This window comes from Ranitomeya variabilis, chromosome 6 (assembly GCF_051348905.1).
Source record: "Ranitomeya variabilis isolate aRanVar5 chromosome 6, aRanVar5.hap1, whole genome shotgun sequence".
Taxonomy (NCBI): domain Eukaryota; kingdom Metazoa; phylum Chordata; class Amphibia; order Anura; family Dendrobatidae; genus Ranitomeya; species Ranitomeya variabilis.
In genome coordinates, this window is record NC_135237.1 from 534,202,214 (window position 1) to 534,226,150 (window position 23,937).

Here is a 23,937-nt window from a genome sequence, read left to right on the forward strand (position 1 = left end):
GTATAATCATCACAGGAGACATGGAGTCTGCGGTATAGCCTTTACATGAGATGCTGGGGATGCAATATATCCATCATAGGAGATGCTAGATCTGTGGTATAATCACAGGAGAGGCTGGGACTGCGGTACAGACATAATAGGAGATGCTGGGTTGCGGAAGACATCATAGTAGATGCTGGGGCTACCGTAAAGACATCACAGGAGACACGGGACTGCAGTATGGACATCATAGGAGATGCTGGAGCTGCGGTATAATCATTACAGGAAATGCTGGGGCTGCGGCATAGGCATCACAGGACACATGTGGCTGTGGTATAAACATCACAGAAGATGCTTGGGCTGCGGTATAGACATCACAGGAGACATGGGGCTGCAGTAAAGATGTCACAGAAGACATGAGGCTGCAGTATAGACATCACAGGAGACATGAGGCTGCAGTATAGGCATCACAGGAGACATGGAGCTGCTGTATAAAGGCAGGAGATGCTGGGCCTGCATATAGACATCACAGGAGAGTATCAGAATATAAAATATGGTTTGAGTCTGACTGTTCTTTTTGTTCTTTTATATCTTTGTTGAAACTACCAAAGCTGTCAATCAAGCGCCTATTTTCTTCAAACATAGATTTTAAACAGGATTTATAATTAGCTATTGATTGTTCAAAGGAAACTGATTGATTATTAAGAGACAGGTTTTTGTCTGATTGACTGCTTTGAGCTGTGGTATTATTCTTTATAGACAGTGTCTCTGAATTTTTACAGATAGATGGAGTGGACTCATGACAGGCAGTTATAAATTCAGAGGAGCTGTCACTTTTAACACCAAAAGCTTCCCCTTTCGTTGATGGTACTAAGAATGGTCCCTCCAGAGTTGCATCTATATATATAATTGTCTAAGGGTTTAATTGTCTGTCTGTCCTGGAAATCCCGCGTCGCTGATTGGTCGAGGCCGCCAGGCCTCGACCAATCAGCGACGGGCACAGTCTCTGATTGGTCAAGGCCAGCCGGCCTCGACCAATCAGCGACGGGCACAGTCTGCTACGAATTCTGGAATCATCATTGTCCTCCACTGCTGTCAAGTGCCGCCATTGTGTAGGGTGCGTGCCTGCGTCTCCCTGTATGGGCGGCATCTCCCTGTGTTTCTATCTTAGAATGGGTCATAAACGAAGATACGCCAATGAGGATGACAGAAAAGCAGCAGCAGCAAAATTATAAATAACTCATATATAGTCCCATACAACCCGTACTTATCAAAATGCTACAACTGTCACATCAACGTAGAAATCTGTGCTTCAATAAAAAGTGTAAAATATCTCTTCAAGTACATCTACAAGGGGCATGACAAAGCTAACATCGAAATACAACAGAAAACAGTCAATCACGATGAATCATCAACTTTTGTTGACTCAAGATATGTCAGTGCTCCAGAAGCTGCTTGGAGGATATTTGCGTTTCCAATGCATTCACAGTCCCATGCCATTATACGTTTAGCTATTCATTTACCAAATCAACAGCAGCTTTATTTCTTTGAAGATGCTGAAGTCAAAGATGTCTCAAAAACTTTAAGCACGACATCAACATTAATGGAATGGTTTTTGCTGAACCAACGTGACGAAAACGCAAGGCACTATTTGTACCGAGAGATTCCAGAGCATTACATTTGGAATAAAACTTGGAATGCAAGACAACGAGGAGTTAGCAGAATAATTGGATGCATGTATACTGTTAGTGTCAAGGATCAAGAAAGATATTGCTTTCGGCTGTTACTACTACATATCAAAGGAGCTAAAACTTATGACGATCTGAAAACAGTTAACGGAGTATTGCACGATACATTTAAAGCTGCAGCTTTGGCTTTAGGACTTCTATTGGATGATACTGTGTGGAAACTTACTTTAGAAGACGCAGTTACCCTACATATGCCTAAGCAACTTCGTGAATTGTTTGCCTACATGTGTGTATTTGGACCGCCTACAAATCCAGCTCAACTTTGGACTAATTTTAAAGAACATCTAATCGAGGACTACTGCTTACGTCTTCACAACAGAAGTGGAAGTTGTCAAAATTGCGAATCTTATGCCATGCAAGATGTCCAAAATATCTTACTACTACATGGAAAAACGTTTTCAGACTTTAATTTGCCCCAGCCTGCCATTCAAGTTCCACAAGTTCCAGAGTATGACGAAGCTTACGAATTATTGTTGGCAACAGAGAAGACAAACTCCTTAAATGAACAACAACGGATTGCATATGACACTATTGTGAGCGCTATAGAAAACCAAGCAGATGCAAGGCCAAAATGTTTCTTTATTGATGGTCCAGGAGGGAGCGGTAAAACATACCTCTATGAAGTTATAATGCATCACGTTAGAGGGTTGGGAAAAGTCGTATTGCCGTCAGCTACAATAGGGATTGCAGCAAACCTTTTACGAGGAGGTCGCACTATCCATTCACTCTTTGGGATACCAGTTCCAGTCAATGAAATCTCTATTTCCAGAATAAAACAAGACACATTTGCAGGAAGACTGTTAAAAAATGCACATGTTTTCATACTTGACGAGTGCACCATGGCACCCAAATATGCTTTGAGCTTAATTGACAAACTTCTGCGTGAAGTAATGACTACAAATGTCGCTGAAAAAAGTAAAATTCCATTTGGAGGTAAAGTTTTTGTGATTGGCGGAGATTTTAGGCAATGCCTTCCAGTCATACCAAATGGAACAAGAACAGATGTTATCGAGTCCAGCTTAAAAATGGCTGACCTTTGGAAACAGTTCAATAAACTCCAACTAATTAACAATATGCGATCTTCGGACCCAGAGTATAGCAACTGGCTTCTTAAACTTGGCAACGGTGAACTTAGCAAGGAATACAACCTTGGAGAAGATATTATTGAAATACCAGAAGACATTTTGTGCACTGACTGCATCGTAACTGATGTTTTTGGACAATGCATTGAAATTGATGTGAACGACCAAAGCAGTGTTGAGAGGGCCTCTTCTCATGCAATTCTTTGTCCCAAGAATGATGACGTGGCTCTGCTAAATTCCCAGGTGATGGATAGAATGCCTGGTGAGTATAAGTTGTATAAAAGTGATGATTCAGTGGATGTAGACAATGAAGATGAACGAGAGCATTATCCAGTTGAATTTTTAAATAGTCTTACGCCATCAGGAATGCCATCCCACAGACTTCAACTGAAAGTTGGAACTATCATAATGTTGCTGCGGAATCTAAATACGAAAAATGGTCTACGTAATGGAACTCGCCTTATTGTTACTGGACTCCATTCTCACGTCATTCAAGCAAGAGTGATCACTGGATCAGCAAAAGGAGATGAAGTGTTCATTCCACGCATTGATTTATGTCCTTCAGACACGGGTCTTCCATTTAGGCTTCGGCGTCGACAGTTTCCAATAAAACCAGCTTTTGCCATGACAATAAACAAGTCACAAGGTCAAACTCTACACCGTGTTGGCATATATCTACCGCAGCCCGTTTTTGGTCATGGACGACTCTACGTTGCATTTTCAAGAGTTAAAATGAGATCCAACGTCAAGGTGCAAGTTCTTCCTACCCCTTTACAAGGAAAGTTGCTTATAGGTAGTCAAAAGGTATTCACAAGAAATGTGGTGTACAAAAATATTTTGGCTTGATATTGTTAATAAATATATTATAGTGTCAATGTCCTTCTTTTGTCCGATGATTTATTTAAATACAGTTACAGTTCATGTAATGTGGTTTATATATTTTGATGATCTGTTTCATAATTTCATTCAATTGTATTAAGTTCTATGACTAATAACATTTAATGATAATAAATATATTTTACCCATTATTGCATTATTCTTCAATCTTCATAAAAAAACTACATCCATATTCTAGAATACTACGCTATATACTACGTGGCCGGCAGCGAACAATCAGCGACAGGCGACAGGGATATGGTGCCCACACTGCTAAATACTGCGTGGGCTGTGTGATATACTGCAGGGGCTGCTATATACTACGTGGCCAGTGTTATATACTGTGTGGGCTCTGTGACATACTGCGGGGGCTGGGCAATATACTACATGGGCAGTGTTATATACTACGTGGGCTGTGTGATATACTGCGGGGGCTGTGCTATATACTACATGGGCAGTGTTATATACTACATGTGCTGTGTGATATACTGCGGGGGCTGTGCTATATACTACATGGGCAGTGTTATATATTTAGTATATAGGAGGCATGTAGTATATAGCAGACAAATAGTACGTGGCCTGTGCTATATACTATGTAGCTGCTATATACATACATACATATTCTAGAATACCAGATGCGTTAATACAGGCCACGCACTATATATAACACAGCCCACTTACTATATAACACAGCCCACGCAGTATATAGCAGCCACGCAGTATATAACACAGGCCACGCAGTATATAACACAGGGCACATAGTATATAGCACAGCCCACGCAGTATATAACTGCGCCGCCCTCTGCCTGAACAGTCAGTGCGGAGAGACGGGACGCTGAGGAGCAGCGACGAGAGGTGAGTATGTGATATTTTGTTTTTATTGCCTCAGCAGCAGCATTACATGTGGCACAATGCTGTATGGAGCGTCTATGGGGCCATAAAGAACTGCATGGAGCATTACATGGAGCATATATGGGGCCATAACTGCATGGAGCATTATATGGGCCATCTATGGGGCCATAACTGCATGGAGCATTATATAGAGCATCTATGGGGCCATAACTGCATGGAGCAATATATGGGGCATCTATGGGGCCATAAAGAACTGTATGGAGCATTATATGGGGCATCTATGGGGCCATAAAGAACTGTATGGAGCATTATATGGGGCATCTATGGGGCCATAACTGCATGGAGCATTATATGGGCCATCTATAGGGCCATAACTGCATGGAGCAATATATAGGGCATTATATGGGGCATCTATGGGGCCATAAAGAACTGTATGGAGCATTATATGGGGCATTTATGGGGCCATAACTGCATGGAGCATTATATGGGGCATCTATGGGGCCATAAAGAACTGCATGGAGCATTATATGGGGCATCTATGGGGCCATAACTGCATGGAGCATTATACTACGTGACTGGGCAAAATACTGCGTGACTGGGCAATATACTACGTTGGACATGCAATGTACTGCGTGGGCTGCGCAATGTACTGCGTGGGCTGCGCAATGTACTGCGTGGGCTGCGCAATGTACTGCGTGAGCTGTGCAATGTACTACGTGGGCTGCGCAATGTACTGCGTGGCTGCGCAATGTACTGCGTGGGCTGCGCAATGTACTGCGTGGGCTGCGCAATGTACTGTGTGGCTGCGCAATGTACTGCGTGGCTGGGCAATGTACTGCGTGGCTGCGCAATGTACTGCGTGGGCTGCGCAATGTACTGCGTGAGCTGTGCAATGTACTACGTGGGCTGCGCAATGTACTGCGTGGCTGCGCAATGTACTGTGTGGCTGCGCAATGTACTGCGTGGGCTGCGCAATGTACTGTGTGGCTGTGCAATGTACTGCGTGGCTGCGCAATGTACTGCGTGGGCTGCGCAATGTACTGCGTGGGCTGCGCAATGTACTGTGGCTGCGCAATGTACTGTGTGGCTGCGCAATGTACTGTGTGGGCTGCGCAATGTACTGCGTGGGCTGCGCAATGTACTGCGTGGGCTGCGCAATGTACTGCGTGAGCTGTGCAATGTACTACGTGGGCTGCGCAATGTACTGCGTGGCTGCGCAATGTACTGCGTGGGCTGCGCAATGTACTGCCTGGGCTGCGCAATGTACTGCGTGGGCTGCGCAATATACTGTGTGGCTGCGCAATGTACTACGCATACATATTCTAGAATACCCGATGCGTTAGAATCGGGCCACCATCTAGTCTATATATATATATATATATATATATATATATATATATATATATATATATATATATATATATATATATATATATATATATATATATAATCATCTAAGGTCCATTTCCATCTGTTTGTCTGTCCTGGAAATCCCGCGTTGCTGATTGGTCGCGGCCGGCTGGGCAGTGGCGTATCCAGTGGGGGGCAGCTGGGGCATGTGCCCCGGGTGCAGCCGACAGGGGGTGCCAGCGGGCCGCCTGATGATGCGGCTGTCCAAGGAGGCTCCTCGTCGGCGGCATTCTGCCTCCCCCACACTGAGATACTCACCTACTCCTGGCGACGCGGTCCCTGCAGGTCTCTAGTTCCCCGACGCCGCAGCTTCTTCCTGTACTGAGCGGTCACATGGTACCGCTCATTACAGTAATGAATATGCAGCTCCACCTCCCATAGGGGTGGAGCCGCATATTCATTACTCTAATGAGCGGTAATGGTAACCGCTCAATACAGGAAGAAGCTGGCGGCACCGCGCTGGGGAAGCAGGGACTGCACCATGCCAGGAGCAGGTGAGTATAACGGGGAGGGGAGCGCTGTGCGATATTCACCTGCTCCTCGTTTCGGCGCCGCTCCATCTTCAGCAGTGACGCTCAGGTCAGAGGGCGCGGTGACGTGGTTAGTGCACGCCCTCTGCCTGAACGTCCGTGTTGAAGACGGAGCGGCGCCCGGAACGAGGAGCAGGTGAATATTGAAAGTGCCGGGGGCCTGAGCAACGGAGAGGCGAGTATATGATTTTTTTTTTATCGCAGCAACAGCAAATGGGGCAAGTGTCTGTATGGAGCATTTTATAGGGCCATAATCAACGTTTCTGCAGCACTATATGGGGCAAATATATTTATGGAGCATCTTATGGGGCCATAATCAACGTTTCTGCAGCACTATATGAGGCAAATATATTTATTGAGCATCTTATGGGGCATAATCAAAGTTTCTGCAGCACTATATGGGGCAAATATATTTATGGAGCATCTTATGGGGCCATAATCAACATTTCTGCAGCATTACATGGCGCAAATATCTCTATGGAGCATCTTATGGGGCCATAATTAACGTTTGTGCAGCACTATATGGCGCAAATATCTTTATGGAGCATCTTATGGGGCATAATCAACGTTTGTGGAGCATTATATTGGGCAAATGTGTCTATGGAGCATCTTATGGGGCCATTATTAACCTTTATGCAGCATTATATGGGGCTCCTGATTCAATATGGATATTCAAAAACACAACCTACCGCTATCTCAATTAATTTTGCTTTTATTGGTATCTATTTTAACATTATGGGGATTCAGGAATGTACCTTGGCTTGGTCATACAGTTTCAATAGAGTTAAGGTTCAAATGGGGGAGGTTTGGGGGGGGGCGCCAAACTGATCCTTTGCCCCGAGTGCAGGAAAGGCTAGATACACCTCTGCGGCTGGGCGTGACCAATCAGCGACAGGCACAGTCCGCCAGTGAGTTGGCCCCTCCCTGCTCCCCTCCAGTCAGTGCCCCCTCCATACTCCCCTCCAGTCAGTGCCTATGCAGCATCAATAGTAAAAACATATAATGTTAAAAAAAATAATAATAAAAAAAATCATTATATTCTCACCTTCCGGCATCCGCGGCAGCCTTTCCTGCTCCTCTCGACGCTCCGGTCCCAAGAATGCATTGCGGCAATGACCCCAGATGACGTAGCGGTCTCGCGAGACCGGTACATCATCACGGGTTATTGCCGCAAGGCATTACTGGGAACGGAGCTTCACGAGGAACATCGCTAAAGGCCTGGGCAGGATCTGGGGGCCGCCGGAAGGTGAGTATATAACTATTTTTTATTTTAATTCATTTTTTAACAGGGATATGGTGCCCACATTGCTATATACTACGTGGGCTGTGTTATATACTATGTGGGCTGTGTTATATACTGCGTGGGCTGTGTTATGTACTACGTGGGCTGTGCTATATACTATGTGGCTATTTAATATAGTACGTGGCTGTGCTATATACTACATGGGCTGTGCTACACACTGCGTGGGCTGTGTTATATACTGCATGGGCTGTGCTATATACTAAGTGGCTGTGCTATATACTACGTGGCTGTGCAATATACTATGTGGCTGTGCTATATACTACATGGGCTGTGTTATATGCTACGTGGGCTGTGAGACTCTTTCACCCGGGGCCCTCAAGAACCTGGAGCTGGCCCTGGCTTCACTGATTGGTTGCGCCCGGCCTTCATAAATAAACTACATACATATTCTAGAATACCCGATGCGTTAGAATCGGGCCACCATCTAGTTAAATATAAATATGGTCCCATTTCCCTGCAACCCCCATTGGAGGATGTAGTAACACTTAAAGGTAATATACCTTCCGCATTATATTGATAATAAATAGGATTCTTTGATCCAGAAGAAGGCTGCACCTCATTATATTCTGATAGCGACTTTTCACTAAGGCTACTTTCACATTAGCGTCGTGCACTGCACGTCGCAATGCGTCGTTGCAGCGCACCGACGCATACTGTGCAAGCCCCGCACAACGGGGGCAGCGGATGCTGTTTTTCAACGCATCCGCTGCTCCATTGTGAGGTGCGGGGAGGAGGGGGCGGAGTTCTGGCCGCGCATGCGCGGTCGGAAAAGACAGGAACGACGCACCAAAAAACGTTACAAGCAACGTTTTTTGGTGGCGACGGTGCGACGTGTGGCAAAGAGTCGCAATGCGTCGCTAATGCAAATCAATGGAGAAAAAACGTATCCTGCAAGCACTTTTGCAGGATCCGTTTTTTCTTCAAAACGACGCATAGCGACATGCAGTGCACGACACTAGTGTGAAAGTAGCCTTACCGCTCCAGATAGTAGCTGATTTGAAGCATCTTTAATGAGATTGGCAGGTTTTGGGAAGGATTTCTCCCCTGTCTCAGAATGTCCCAACCGATCACCAGGCTGTACATCCTCTGTGCTATCAGGAGGAAATCCTTCTGGCAAGCGATGCTGTTGTTGGGAGTTCCCCTCCACCACCGTCTCCGTTGCAAACACCTGACTTTTACTGATACCTGCAGCCGCAGGTACAAACATCTTTGCTTCGTGCCAAAGGCTGCTTCCAAGATGCCGGGCTATGGAGGGTGATCTGACAGGTCCGTGCAGCGACGGAGCAGGAAGCTCTGCTCAAGATTTCCCCATCTGGGGCTCAGCCGAGGCATTTACCTTGATCTCCCGGAGCTTCTTTAACCCCTTCATGACCGTGGGATTTTTCGTTTTTCCGTGTTCATTTTTCACTCTCCTCCTTCCCAGGGCCATAACTTTTTTTATTTTTCTGTCAATTTGGCCATGTGAGGGCTTATTTTTTGCAGGACGAGTTGTACTTTTGAACAACATCATTGGTTTTAGCATGTCGTGTACTAGAAAACGGGAAAAAAATTCCAAGTGCAGTGAAATTGCAAAAAAAGAGCAGTCCCACACTTGTTTTTTGTTTGGCTTTTTTGCTAGGCTCACTATATGCTAAAACTGACCTGCCATTATGATTCTCCAGGTCATTACGAGTTCATAGACACCTAACATGACTACGGTAGGTTATTTTTTACCTAAGTGGTGAAAAAAAATTCCAAACTTTACTAAAAAAAAAAAAAAATTTGCGCCATCTTCCGATACTTGTAGCATCTCCATTTTTCATGATCTGGGGTCGGTTGAGGGCTTATTTTTTGTGTGCCGAGCTGGCGTTTTTCATGATTCCAATTCAGTGCAGATACGTTCTTTTGATCGCCCGCTATTGCATTTTAATGCAATGTCGCGGCGACCAAAAAAACGTAATTCTGGCGTTTCAAATTTTTTTCTCGCTACGCCGTTTAGCGATCAGGTTAATGCTTTTTTTATTGATAGATCGGGCGATTCTGAACGCGGCGATACCAAATATGTGTAGATTTGATTTTTTTTTATTGATTTATTTTGATTGGGGCGAAAGGGTGGTGATTTAAACTTTTATATTTTTTTTATTTTCACATTTTTTTTAACTTTTTTTTTTAACTTTTGCCATGCTTCAATAGCCTCCATGGGAGGCTAGAAGCAGGCACAGCACGATCGCCTCTGCTACATAGCAGCGATCTGCTGTTCGCTGCTATGTAGCAGAAATGCAGGTGTGCTGTGAGCGCCGACCACATGGTGGCGCTCACAGCTACCGGCGATCAGTAACCATAGAGGTCTCAAGGACCTCTATGGTTACAATGGAGAAGCATCGCCGACCTCCGATCATGTGACGGGGGTCGGCGATGCCGTCATTTCCGGTCGCCCGGCCGGATGCGGTAGTTAAATGCCGCTGTCTGCGTTTGACAGCGGCATTTAACTAGTTAATAGCGGCGGGTGAATCGCCATTTCACCCGCCGCTATTGCGGGCACATGTCAGCTGTTCAAAACAGCTGACATGTCCCGGCTTTGATGCGGGATCACCGCGGAGCGATGCATCAAAGCAGGGGACCTGACCTCGGACGTACTATCCCGTCCGATGTCAGTAAGGGGTTAAAGCTTCAGCGTCTGGAGCAGGAGCCACGTAGAGCACAGGAAACGTCACCGCTGATGTCTCTGGGGTTATCTGGACTCCACTGAATCTCAAGTTCACCGGCTTGCAGTTTAGATCAGCTGCTTGAAATGCTAACTTAGCTTGTTAACCTCCAGGATGGAGATGGCCCACGTCGGAGGTTTTCCCAGAGCTTCTCTGTCCTGGCAAAGGATTTTTTCTCCATGCTGTTCCCATTCCATCTGAGGGCTGTTTCCATCCATTTCAGCCATTTGCCTGTTCCCTCCCCCCTGGGTCTTCAAGAAAAATGCTTGAGTCTCCCATTGACTTCCATTATACTATTACTCAAATCGACCCCGTCCAAGCGTCCAGCCTGCTCAACTCAAATACCGAGCACTTGATTATTTTAGTGCTCGATCATCGCTAAAGACTATGTGTACTCGGTCTCTTGGTAGACTGTGCCGATTCAAATTCTATTATGGCAATAGCCATCTCTAGGGTATTGTTTCACGCTAGGAGATTCTTGGACTTGCACTGGCTAGACCAATCCTCTCAAACATTGGAAGACTCGAAATCTAAAATTAATAAAACTATCTGTTCAGAAAGGGGAGCGTGTGGGTCATTCCATATCAAGTGATCCAAATCTGAATATTTTTTTTACCTTACGTCTTTAGATTTTTTTTTTTTTTTTTTTATGAAGTACAATTTTAGTTAATTACAAATTAAAAGTTTAGAATTTTTTTCTTCATCGGTTAATTTTTTACAGATTTTTAAAGTTTTGAAAAAGCATGGATTTTGGCCTGGTATGGCTTTACATTTTTTATCATATCTCGGGCTAGAATTAAGATAAAGAGGTGGGAGAGGCATCATTTTTCTCAGAACGGTACCGGCTTTCATTTGATATGTCACAAGACTATGTTTCTTTATATTTTGTTTTGGAGAAATCAAATTAAAAATTTTGATGCGCAATTCTGAAAAAAACGTATGTTTTAAAATTGTGAAAACATGCATGTGTGTTACTTGTGTCCTTGTTTATATTTGTACAGGGATTCAACTTGGGATCTATCACATTTGTATTTTTTTTTTAAGCCTTGAGTCATCTGATTTTATGTTTGTGTGAGTTTCTTCCTTTTTTCTTTTCAAATTACAACTTACTGCATTCAACATTTATATGTAACAATAAAGAAACACAAAAAACAAATACCAAAGTGCCAGAATAAATGCATCTTAATCATCATAACAACTTGCTCAGCATTTTCAACCTGAATGCATTGAACAAGTCAAAAGATAAAAGGTGATCACATCCTCAAGTGTGGTTTTCTAAATACAGTCTGATCCTAATTATATGTTAAAAACAAGATTAAAAGAACCAATATTTCTACCACCTATTTATACATGGAACAATTTTTTTTCTACTATATCACTAAACATGTCATTTCTGAAGTGTTTAAGAAGAATAGTCCAGTAGTTAAATCCTCGTTCTATAAAATATGAACTAATCAAACAATTAATAGTAGGTTTTTACACTGGCCTGTTATCATCAATGTGTCCCTTCTAGTGGGTGAAATGTCATCTTGTCCATAAGCGCTCACTAGCAATGGCCGTTTCCTTCTGTGTCAGTATGTGCGGCTGTCGTGGTGCTCGGCTCCACCTGAGTTAGATCTGATTTTTGTAACTTTTACAATGTCTGATTTTCTTGGATACACAAAGGATGGCGCTGGACCAGACGGTGCAGAAAAGTCACTTCTACGTCTTCATTTTCACAATCTTTGGAGAGTCCAGTAGCCGTCGGCGCTAATCATATTCACAGGTCACATAGCCAGTTGTGTCATCCATTGCCGATCTTGTGCCGCCTTCTACCACGTCATGGACGTCACTGTCTTTATTTCCACTACATGGGATGACAGTCCGGTATTGCTGAGTCCCTGTGATGGGTTCTGCTTCCTGTAACCGATGTTATAACAAACTCTCCTCCTCCCCGTAGTCCTGGTTTGTACAATACATGGACTGGATGTTAGGAATATTTTTCTCCCTCCATTTGAGGAGTTGCCTCTCCTGGGTGATAAGATTTGGTGTGAATACGGTCTGTGGAGGCCCGAGCTGCCGGCCTGTCATCTGCTCTGCAGTCACCGTCTACCCCTGGTCATTCTCAGCCCTAACAAAGTTTCTCCTCTGTCCTCTCCTGCTTCTAAGTGGTAACATAATAACATAATACAGTAATATCTAGCAATCATGGATTATTTGGTAAATCTAGACCCCACACTGTTACACCTCAAGCTGAGCAGATCTGAAATCAAGATTTTTGAACTGACACTGTAATATTTTTATTTTTTAAAATATGATCCCATCTTGTATTTTGGTACAGATGTGAATAGGAGCATAACAGGCACATGTGCAGTTTTTGACATTTTTAAATTAAACATTTTTTTCAGAAATGCGTTTTAAAATTTTGCGCTTGCGTTCGCATAGGTAAAATATTATCAAAGATACTCTTGTGACATATCTGGTGAAAGCCTGTACAGTTCTGAGTAGAATGGTGTTTATTTTGTTTCTCTATCTCTTTTCTAGCCTGAGTTATGGGGAGAAATGTAAAGGCAGGCAACACCGAAATTCGCACTTTTTCCAAACTTTGAAAATCAATAAAAAATTTTAAAAAAATATCTAGAATTTTTTTTTCTTCACATTTTGCATTCTCTGACACACTATTACCAAATAACAAAATCTCAAAGGAATTAAAAATATAGTGGTAAAAATAATTGGTTCACTTAACATGGAATGACCCGTGTACACCAAAAGAAATGCAGTAAGAAAACTTGTAAAAATCTGGGAATGTTGGTTGTCCGCACCAGGAATTGCTTCTGTGGACTTACTCAGGATTACTATAGCAGATCGACTACTTCTATGGTCAACATAATCTCATGTCATAGATGATGGTTTTCTCATGGATAATATCTATATATGTGTTGGGAAAAATATAATCATTTTAATGCCTTGCCTCCATGTTAAATAACATTTGTTCGAACACCCGACCTTTCCATGAGATTCATGTATTTATTTTGACATTGTCTTTCTATACATGTAACTTGCGACATGTTGGTTTATGAAAATCATTTACCGTATATACTCGAGTATAAGCCGAGATTTTCAGCCCAAATTTTTGGGCTGAAAGTGCCCCCTCGGCTTATACTCGAGTCATGATCGGTGGTGGGGTCGGCGGGTGAGCACTGTCATATACTTACCTGCTTCCGGGGCTCCTGTCGCCCCCCCTGCACGTCCCACTGTCTCCGGGTGCCGCAGCCTCTTCCCCTGTTCAGCGGTCACGTGGGACCGCTCATTAGAGAAATGAATAGGCTGCTCCACCCCCCATAGGGGTGGAGCCGCCTATTCATTTCTCTAATGAAGCGGTGCCGGTGACCGCTGACAGAGGAAGAGGCTGCGGCACCGAAGACAGGCAGGGGGAAGGAGCGGGACGCCGGGAGCAGGTAAGTATTACATATTTACCTTCCCTCGTTCCACAGGCGCTGTCTCCATCTTCCCGGCGTCTCTCTCTCCGCTCTGACTGTGCAGGTCAGAGGGCGCGATGACGCATATAGTGTGCGCGCCGCCCTCTGCCTGATCAGTCAGTGCGGAGAGACGCCGGGAAGATGGCGCCGAGGAGCTGCAAGCAAGACAGGTGAGTATGTGTTTTATTATTTTTATTGCAGCAGCAGCAGCACAGCTATGGGGCAATAATGGACGGTGCAGAGCACTATATGGCACAGCTATGGGACAATAATGGTGCAGAGCACTATATGGCACAGCTATGGGACAATAATGGTGCAGAGCACTATATGGCACAGCTATGGGGCAATAATGGTGCAGAGCACTGTATGGCACAGCTATGGGGCAATTATGAACGGTATGGAGCATCTATTTTTATTTTTTAAATTCACCGGTAGCTGCTGCATTTTCCACCCTAGGCTTATACTCGAGTCAATAAGTTTTCCCAGTTTTTTGTGGCAAAATTAGGGGGGTCGGCTTATACTCGGGTCGGCTTATACTCGAGTATATACGATATGTACAATTTGGGCTGTGTTATTGTAATGTACTTTACTATTGTTTTGTTTCAAAATGTGAACAATGTGAGACTGGTAATATGCTTTTCACAATAAAACAACACATCAGATTTAAAGAAAATTATTTTTATTGAAAAATTTCTCATTATTATTCAAACAGATATTCTATTTCTAATACATGTACAAAGATATTAAAATCAAGCGAAAGACAAAGGAATTATATTTTCTTCCACAGTATCTCACCCTTATTACCATTTCATTATCACCCATTATGTAAGCTAGCTATGCTCCTGCCTATCGTGAAATGACCCCTGTTGACAGCCCATACTTCATGAAGTATACAGCTAGTCTGCATAGATCATGGGATGTCAGACATCCATTCCTGGCTGCCTTATAGTTGCCACTTCATCTAAGCATTCCCTACACTTTATTAAAGTATACACACAAATACATTAATTCTTATCTAATAGGATGACGACAGCTGTCCAGACCTGCATCCCACCACAAGGACCACTCCGGAGTAATCCCTGGAGAATGAAATCATCCTCAGTGACAAAGTGAGGAAATCTTCCTCGCTGACCAAGTGAGGCACTACACGCCCCCCTGTGGTCTCAGGGCATTGACTCTTCAAAAGAGTGCTGCTCAAACTGTTGGGGTGCAGCTGTGGGACCCTATTTTCAGAGATTATGTCCTCCACCCAACTCTCAAAAAGCTGAAAGGGTCTTCAGGAGAGATGGATAGTCGAGCTAGGCTATCAGACGGTCACCTCTGTAGCTGTAGTGTCATCCATCCTATGGTTCCAATCAGGTGCGGACATATCATTGGTGAAACCTGTGCACATGAGCCCAAGAGGTAAGGCGGCTCATTTCCACCTCCTCAGCAAATGGAATTGTGCATTGTGATGAGCTATTGGGCTGCAAATGGCTCATATATAGTTCTTGCACAGGGGTCCTCTTCTGTCTGTGTCCACCAGTCGTCCTATTGTATAATTAATTTCCTGCAATAAGAAACACATCACATAAATAAATCAAGATCAATACAATCAGTGCTATCACTACTACTATGGGTTTTAGCAAAGTCGAGTGTATATTGATTAAACAAACTCAAATGGACCCCATCCATGAGAAGAGGTTCCTTCCCTCTTTGAATAAATCTCTGACTTTTTGTTGCAGCTCCTTTACTTTATGCTCGTTTGTCGCAATTGAATTATGTGCATCTTCAATCTTGTAGCAGCAGTGTAGTGTCAGTGTGTACCCGGCTATACGGCGTGTCCCTCTGTGTAGTGTCAGTGTGCCCGGCTATACGGCGTGCCGCCCAGTGTAGTGTGTGTGTGCCCAGCTATACGGCGTGTCCCCGAGTGTAGTGTCAGTGTATGCCTGGCTATACGGCATGTCCCCGAGTGTAGTGTCAATGTGTCCTGCTGTATGGTGTGTGCACGGCTATATGTTGTGCCCCTCCCCGAGTGTAATGTCATTGTTTGTCTATATGGCATTTGTCCACCCCCCAAATATAGTGTCAGTGTGACCCACTGCCCTCCCTGGCTGTACGGTGAGTGTGTGCCGCTGGCTGTAACTGTAGTCTGTGCGCCCCATAACCCCCCACTCCTCTTCGGCTGTAGTGTCGATGCGTATGGTGCTGCTGTAGTGTCCGGTGCGTGTGGCGCAGCTGTAGTGTTCGGTGCGGGTGGCCCTGCTGTAGTGTCCGGTGCTTGTGGCGCTGCTGTAGTGTCTGCATGTGGTGCTGCTGTAGTGTTCGCGGTGCGTGTGGCGCTGCTGTAGTGTTGGTGCATGTGGCGCTGCTGTAGCGTGCGCGTGGCGCTGCCGTAGCGTCTGCGCGTGGCCCAGCCATAGCGTCAGTTCACATGGCGCTGCCGTAGCGTCGGTGCGTGTGGTGCTGCTGTAGTGTCGGTGCGTGTGGCGCTGCTGTAGTGTCGGTGCGTGTGGCGCTGCTGTAGTGTCCGTGCGTGTGGCGCTGCTGTAGTGTCCATGGTGCGTGAGGCGCTGCTGTAGTGTCGGTGCATGTGGTGCTGCTGTAGTGTCGGTGCGCGTGGCGCTGCCGTAGCGTTTGTTCGCGTGGCGCTGCCGTAATGTCGGTGTGCGTGGAGCTGCCGTAAAGTCAGTGCGCGTGGCGCTGCCGTAGTGTCGGTGCGTGTGGCGCTGCTGTAGTGTCCGCAGTGCGTGGCGCTGCTGTAGTGTCCGCGGTGCGTGTGGCACTGCTGTAGTGTACGCGGTGCGTGTAGCGCTGCTGTAGTGTCTGCGGTGCGTGTGGTGCTGCTCTAGTGTCCGCGGTGTGTGTGGCTCTGCTGTAGTGTGCGTGTGGCGCTGCTGTAATGTGCATGTGGCGCAGCTATTGTGTTTGCGGTGCATGTAACGCTGCTGTAGTGTTCATGATGCGTGTGGCGCTGCTGTAGTGTCCGCGGTGCGTGTGGCGCTGCTGTAGTGTCCGCAGTGCGTGTGGCCCTGCTGTAGTGTTCGCGGTGCATGTAACGCTGCTGTAGTGTTCGCGATGCATGTGGCGCTGCTGTAGTGTCCGCGGTGCGTGTGGCGCTGCTGTTATCTGCATGTGGCGCTGCTGTAGTGTCCGCGGTGCATGTGGCGCTGCTGAAGTGTCCGCAGTGCGTGTAACGCTGCTGTAGTGTCCGCAGTGCGTGTAACGCTGCTGTTGTGTTCGCGATGCGTGTAACGCTGCTGTAGTGTCTGCGGTGCGTGTGGCACTGCTGTAGTGTTCGCGGAGCGTGTGGCTCTGCTGTAGTGTCCGCGGTGCGTGTGCTGCTGCTGTAGTGTCCGGTGCGTGTGGCGCTCCTGTTGTGTCCGCGGTGCCTGTGGCGCTGCTGTAGTGTGCGTGTGGCGCTGCTGTAGTGTTCGCAGTGTGTGCAGGTGATGGGGAGGCACAGATCAGCCACTATGGAGATATCAAATACCGGTAGGCTTTTTAAAAAAAATAAAAATAATAATAATAATTATTATTATTTTGTTTGAGATAAAGGGGGTTTTCATAACAATATACCTGAAAACAATTTTTTGGTTTCATTTTCACTTTATTTTTTTAATTCCCCTTATGGGCTTCATGATTGCGGTGTGTAGTAAATATCCGTCCCCTATGGACCCCTCCTCAGGATCAGCTCCTTTTTTGGGGTAGGGCAGTTGTAAGGACTGGGGGGATGGGAATTTTGAGGAGTTTTTATCTTCCTGACGTAAAATAAAACAATAACCTAGAAGGTTCGTCGCCCTCATGATGGAGTCTCCTCTTCTGGCTTACACATGTGGCCCCTATGGCGGACACATGGACCGTCCTCTGCTCTTTGTAGCCGTACTCACAGCATTTTTGTGACTTTCCAGCTCCCGACCGGCATCTCATATCACATGGGAACTTACCAGGACCGGCTCGGGAATCTCCAGGAACACCTGTGGCAGCTCTCCATCATCTTCTGGAAGCTGAGGTTGGTGTACGATAAGTGCAACGAGAACTGCGCTGGGCTGGAGCCGGTGTCGGTAGAGGTACGTGATGCTGACTGATCACATTAGTGCCTATGGGTAGTGGTCCTGAACCCGAAAGATCGCACCCTGGTCGCTCCAGGTTGTGGGACTCGAGGGTGCACAGATTTTCCGAAAGGAGACGCTGCCAGACACCTGTTACCACCTATGAGAGCAAGAGGATCAGGCATGTTGAGCTTCAACATATCTGATCCGCAACATCATCCACCCCTATAATTGTCAGTATTGCTTTGAAAACACATGCGCTCTCAGCTGAGTGGAGCGTCCACTTGTGCAGGGAGTCGGGTGTACATAACTGTTGGCTGAACGATCCAGATTAGATTAAGTCGCATTCAGGACCTGCATCTATTGGTGTGGGGAGCGGATTTTGCTGCTGCGGATTTCAGTACAGATTCTCCTCTCTGAGAGGATGTACCCTGACGCTGCAGACAATCACACTACATCATTGTAACATCGCAGCGTAACGTCGGTGAGTGAGATCACGTTGGGACCTGCAATCTGCCACCACTGCGATAAGCAAGTTGATAAAAAGTCAATTCATTTTGACTATTGTTGACTTGCTTGTTTGTGATCACCAGCGTTGCGCTGCGTTGTAGCACATAGATCGGTCTCTGGCATTGTGGCGCTTAGTTGCCCTGTAGCTCCAGCCTAAATCTTACCTTCCAATGAATTATTGCCGTTTTTCCTCCTTATTGACACATCCACAAGTGTGAAGTATTTTGCCATAAGCTCAGACATAAATGGCGATGCAGTGTCCCGGTTTTTGCAGTCTGACCCGGAGCGTCTTCCTCTTCCGGCACAGTGCGCCATTGCCTTCCCGCTCTGTGTTATGTGTTCCGTGTTAGACATCAAACTCCATTTTACGTTTTTGTTTTTTTTTCCGTAGCAATTAATTCCATACATAGAAGATGACTACTGGAAGAATGACGACCGCGGCTTTGCCAGTCAGCTTCGGTACGCAAGCGAAGAAAGGAGGGACATTTTGGAAGTAAATAAGGTAATATTGAGAACATGGAGCTAGAGTTTTTCGCCATGCCCTGAATGATGAAGATGCTTTTTAACAAAATAGCGGTTAGGAATATATGATGGTAAGAGGCTGCTGGAGTTAGAGGAAGAGGCTGGCAGAGTTAGAGGAAGGGGCTGACGGGGTTAGAGGAAGAGGCGGCTGGAGTTAGAGGAAGAGGCTGGCAGAGTTGAAGGAAGAGGCTGGCGAGGTTAGAGGAAGAGGCTGGCGGGATTAGAGGAAGAGGCTGGCGGGATTAGAGGAAGAGGCTGGCCGGAGTTAGAGGAAGAGGCTGGCAGAGTTAGAGGAAGGGGCTGGCAGAGTTAGAGGAAGGGGCTGGCGGGGTTAGTGGAAGAGGCTGGCGGGGTTAGAGGAAGAGGCGGACGAGTGATTAGAAGTGAGTGGGATTTGCAGTAACAACGTAGCGGAGCGATCTACGGTCTTTGTGTGTCCCGAGTTGCATAACAATGTATCTCACTGTGCCCCTCTCTTTTGGCAATTCCCTTTGAAAGTTGTGCGAACAGTGTACCAAAGCCTGTTTTATTTTTTTATCATTACTCTTGGACACTTTTAGCCCGAACAGGATCTGCCGTCTCACCTGAGAATGGATAAGATGGGAATACTCCGTTAACAACAAAATCGGGGCTGAGTAGTATAAGATGTGAAACACTTCAGCCCTTTACTTCCTCCCTGCTGATGTCAGAGAACAGGATGGAGAGATTAGGCTCAAATAATCTGGAAAATAGATACATGGTAGATTGTTAGAATTACATCTCTTTTCTACTTGTCTCAAAAATAATAAATGTTTTACCTAAATTGGGAACATATTCAGTCTGGACAGAGAATGGTTGGCTGATAAAGTCCTGTGTTTCCAGCAGCCTCTGCACCGATGCAGACAGTATAGGAGAGTCTAGCTGTTGTAAAGCTTAATTATATTGGGTCGTCTTCTTATTAACACATTTTACTGCTATTTTTTTTTTTACTTTTTTTTTTTTTTTTTTTGTATTTTTCTCACAGAACTTAAAACAGAAGAATCAACAGCTGAAACAAATTATGGACCAATTACGGAATCTGATCTGGGATATTAACGCCATGTTAGCCATGAGGAACTAAGCCGGATCGGCAATTAATTTTTTTTTTTAATTTAAAGGGAACCTGTCACCTGAATTTGGCGGGACCAGTTTTGGGTCATATGGGCGGGGTTTTCGGGTGTTTGATTCACCCTTTCCTTACCCGCTGGCTGCATGCTGGCCGCAATATTGGATTGAAGTTCATTCTCTGTCCTCCGGAGTACATGCCAGCACAAGGCAATGTTGCTTTGCGCAGGCGTGTACTCCGGAGGACAGAGAATGAACTTCAATCCAATATTGCAGCCAGCGGGTAAGGAAAGGGCGAATCAAACACCCGAAAACCCCGCCCATATGACCCAAAACTGGTCCCGCCAAATTCAGGTGACAGGTTCCCTTTAATATCACATCAAGGGACGTTTTCTGTGTAATAAATATTGCTTGTTTTTTGTCATAAAAAAAAAAATATTATTCAGAATTGATCTGACCACAAAGAGGACTGTGAGTTACCAAAGCTCCTATCCAATTTTGGATTTTGGCCGTAGTTGGGTGGGGCTTGGTTTCTTATAGAACCTCTTATAGAATTATTCATAGGAGTGTCAACCACAATCTTGGTAATCCGGCCGGTCATTATGGGGCTTTGGCTTCCACTGTTCCACTGGAGTAAGTAACCAGACCGTGTCTAGTAGGTATTGGTCCGGCCCGAGACCCCCAATACTTTGGAGCTTTGTATGGTTAGAAGTATCCCAGCGTCACCAAGGTGGTTCACAGATCTCCACCCAATTCTCTAGTTAAGGCAGATGAGATGATAGGTGCAGATATCACAGTCACTAGAGGTTATCTGGGGGTACAACTACTAAACAAATGGGGTTTTACACAAGTCCTGACTACCCAAAGTGATCGCAGTGGATCCCAGTGTCACTGCAGTACAGCTGTTAGGAGATACCGATGTGTTCTCGGATACATGACAATGAGTAACGACCGAGATGAGGGGTCCATGAAGATCTACCACAGGGAGGGGGGCACCAGCTTTTCTTCATTGCAACGTTTGGAAAGTTGCAGTCTTACTTCGTCAGCCCCATCTACCACCCCCAGTAAAATAATAACACTTACATTCCCCTCTGCGCCGTTCCAGTGGGGTCAGCACTAGTTGTCCCAGTGATCGCATGACACTGTCCTAACTTCACTCTTCCTTTCTATGGACGTAATTGACATCCGATTAAAGTGAGAGCTGCTGGTCTGTCATGGTCTACGAATGTCTTGATTTGTATGGGAGAGTAAAGCCAGCGCTGATTGGCCACAGTGATTGTGTGACATAGTAATGTCACGCGATCCCCGGGGAGCGCTACAGCCGAGACCACTGAAACGGGGCTGGGCGTACTGGAGGTGAGTATAACTGTTATTATTTTACAAGGGGGAAAAATATAGATTCAGATGGGGTTGTCCCGAGTATGTACCAACCCATTTAAAGGGATTGTCCAGAGTTATCACCTATATGCTGGATAGATGCTAACTAGTTGGCTAGTGGCGGTCTGAATCAGACTGGCAGAACAGCCACTTTCATCCCCGGTAGAATGGACTACGATGCTTCTCGACTGCTCCTCCAATGATTCCCTACGGGGCTGCCGAGTTCTGCACTCAATGGTTTTCGTCACATCCATAGAGCATGAGTGGAGCTGCAGTCGGTCATCCTTCCAGTTGTTCCATTTTGTGGTAGGAATGATAGTCCCCCGCTCTGCCGATCTGTGCTGGTCCCGGCACTCGGACCTCCATCGATCAATAACGATCGCCTATCATGTGGATAAGTGAAAAATTGTTTTCACCGGACAACTCCTTTTAAGACTCAAATGCACATTACTTGCAAGAGAAGTCAGCCGAGTATGAAGGTCTCCCCCCAATAGATGGTTCGGCCACATTCAATCCCTTGAAGGGAACCACATGAAGACCCCCACTGGCCGCCCCGGACCACAAGCATATCATTGACTTAAAACTGAAAATAAAGATTAAACAACAACCACAAGACGGATTTCATCACCCACGTATCATTGTAATCAGTATAACGGCACCAACCTGACACTGTCTGTAGGTTACTGTGCGCAATCCTGCTGACAGGTTCCCTTTAATGAATCATACAACTTTCATTTTTGCTCATTTACCTTTAAAGGCAATCTGTCAGAGGGTTTGTGTTATGTAATCTGACAGCAGCACGAGGTAGTGACAGAGATCCTGATTCCAGCAATGTATCACAACTGCGACACCCAGTAAATCACTGTTTACTCTGCTGCTGAGCCGTCTATAACCCCTCCCACATCACTGATTGGCTGCTTTCTGTGTACAATGTGCACTCAGTGCTAGTGGTGTGGTTGGACCAGGAGGCATGTGAGCTGTAGTCCTGAAGTGATAATCTCCTGCTGATAAAACACTGATTGTACAGAAACAGAGCCTAGTAAGTGACACATCACTGGAATCAGGATCTGTGTCCTTAAATCATGGTGCTCTCAGATTTCTTAATGGGAGTCTGTCAGCAGATTTTTACTAAGTAAACCGCTTCACAAACGACAAAGCTAGCAAAGGATCTTAGGCACTGTTCACATTACCATCATGGTTTCCGCTAATTCATGATGACTATGGCCGGTCCTGATGACCTCTTTGACTTATAATGAATATGATGTATAAGCAATGTTTTTTTTTCCATCAAAAATGCCGAATCCTCCAAAAGAAGGTGGAAAATGACAAATGTGAACAGGTCCTAACTGCGACGTCTTTAGACACTTGTGAGGAGACACTGCGTGTGCAGTCGGCCATGATGGGGATATTGGTGCCATCACAATGTGCTTTCACAGATTGGAATAAAATTCTAAACCTTTTAGAAAAAAACCCGATCACAGCTGGCACCTGTTGAAAAATCATTTTGGAGATCATCTTTGCTATTACGTGCTCGGCGTCCCCGCGGGGATCCATGTGTCAGACGCACACACGTTCTACAGGATGGAACATTTCTTCTCTTCAGGGACTTCCTTCTACTTGTCTGAGACTTTTACCAACATAACATAGATTTATAAAACAATTTGAAGGATACGTACTGGACCCCCTAAATGCTGTGCACTCTTCCACTGCCAGAATTTCATACTTTTAATTTTCATAACCACATTGGAAATGATCTAAAATATTTTAGTCATCTGATTTTATATAGGATAATTTATTATTTTTTTACCTATTTTATTTTTTTATTTTATTCTTATTTTTTACCTATTTTTAATATATTTTGCCTATTTTTTTTTTATCTGTTTTTTTTTTACGTAATTATTTTAATTTTAGGTGTTGGAGGCTGTCAGTAAAAAATGACTTTTCAATCCAAGCAGCTAGTTGCTCCTTTTGACGCTTCCAAACATTTTAGTGCACCTTCCCACCTACTTGTTTTCCATCTATCTCCACTTTTTTTTTCTGCTCTTGTTGGGCCAGAGTTGTCAATCAAGGAAGAAAAGGATGGAGATCCATAAGGAGGAAGGTGCACTGAGCTGCTCGGCCACACCATGGGTACACCGAGAGCCGGTGCTTGGTTTGAACAGTCATTTTGTGCTATGAGTTCATCGGTCATCACACATTCCCCTTGCGCATCTATAACAGGCTTATATTTAGAAGGTAATTAGTAAATTGCTTCGATCTAGGGTCATGGGTCTTTTATTTGTCGCTGTGCCTTTTTTATTGAAAGTGGTCTCATGATGGCAACCACTGTTAGTAGGGTATGCTCAAATTAAAAGGGGTATTTTCCAAGTATTCTCGGAAGTTGTCCTCTATATATGCGGTAGTGGATAACTTCCCAAACTATTGGGGGTCTGACCGCTGGGACTCCCACTAATGCAGAGAGCCCCGTGTGACTCCCTCCGATCCAGAGAGCC

At 45.2% G+C, this 23,937-nt stretch overlaps 1 protein-coding gene across 1 annotated transcript in view; it reads left to right on the top strand.

Annotated features, from left to right (window-relative positions):
• The window catches only part of LOC143781551 (mediator of RNA polymerase II transcription subunit 30-like), a 50,938-nt gene extending 30,825 nt beyond the window's left edge, over nucleotides 1–20,113 (top strand). The window contains exons 3-5 of the mRNA XM_077268192.1: nucleotides 17,813–17,971; nucleotides 18,855–18,965; nucleotides 19,989–20,113. Coding sequence (XP_077124307.1) covers nucleotides 17,813–17,971; nucleotides 18,855–18,965; nucleotides 19,989–20,084 — 366 coding nt within the window. The 3' untranslated portion in view covers nucleotides 20,085–20,113. The remainder of the gene's footprint in view (nucleotides 1–17,812; nucleotides 17,972–18,854; nucleotides 18,966–19,988) is intronic.
• The last annotated feature ends 3,824 nt before the right edge of the window (nucleotides 20,114–23,937 follow it).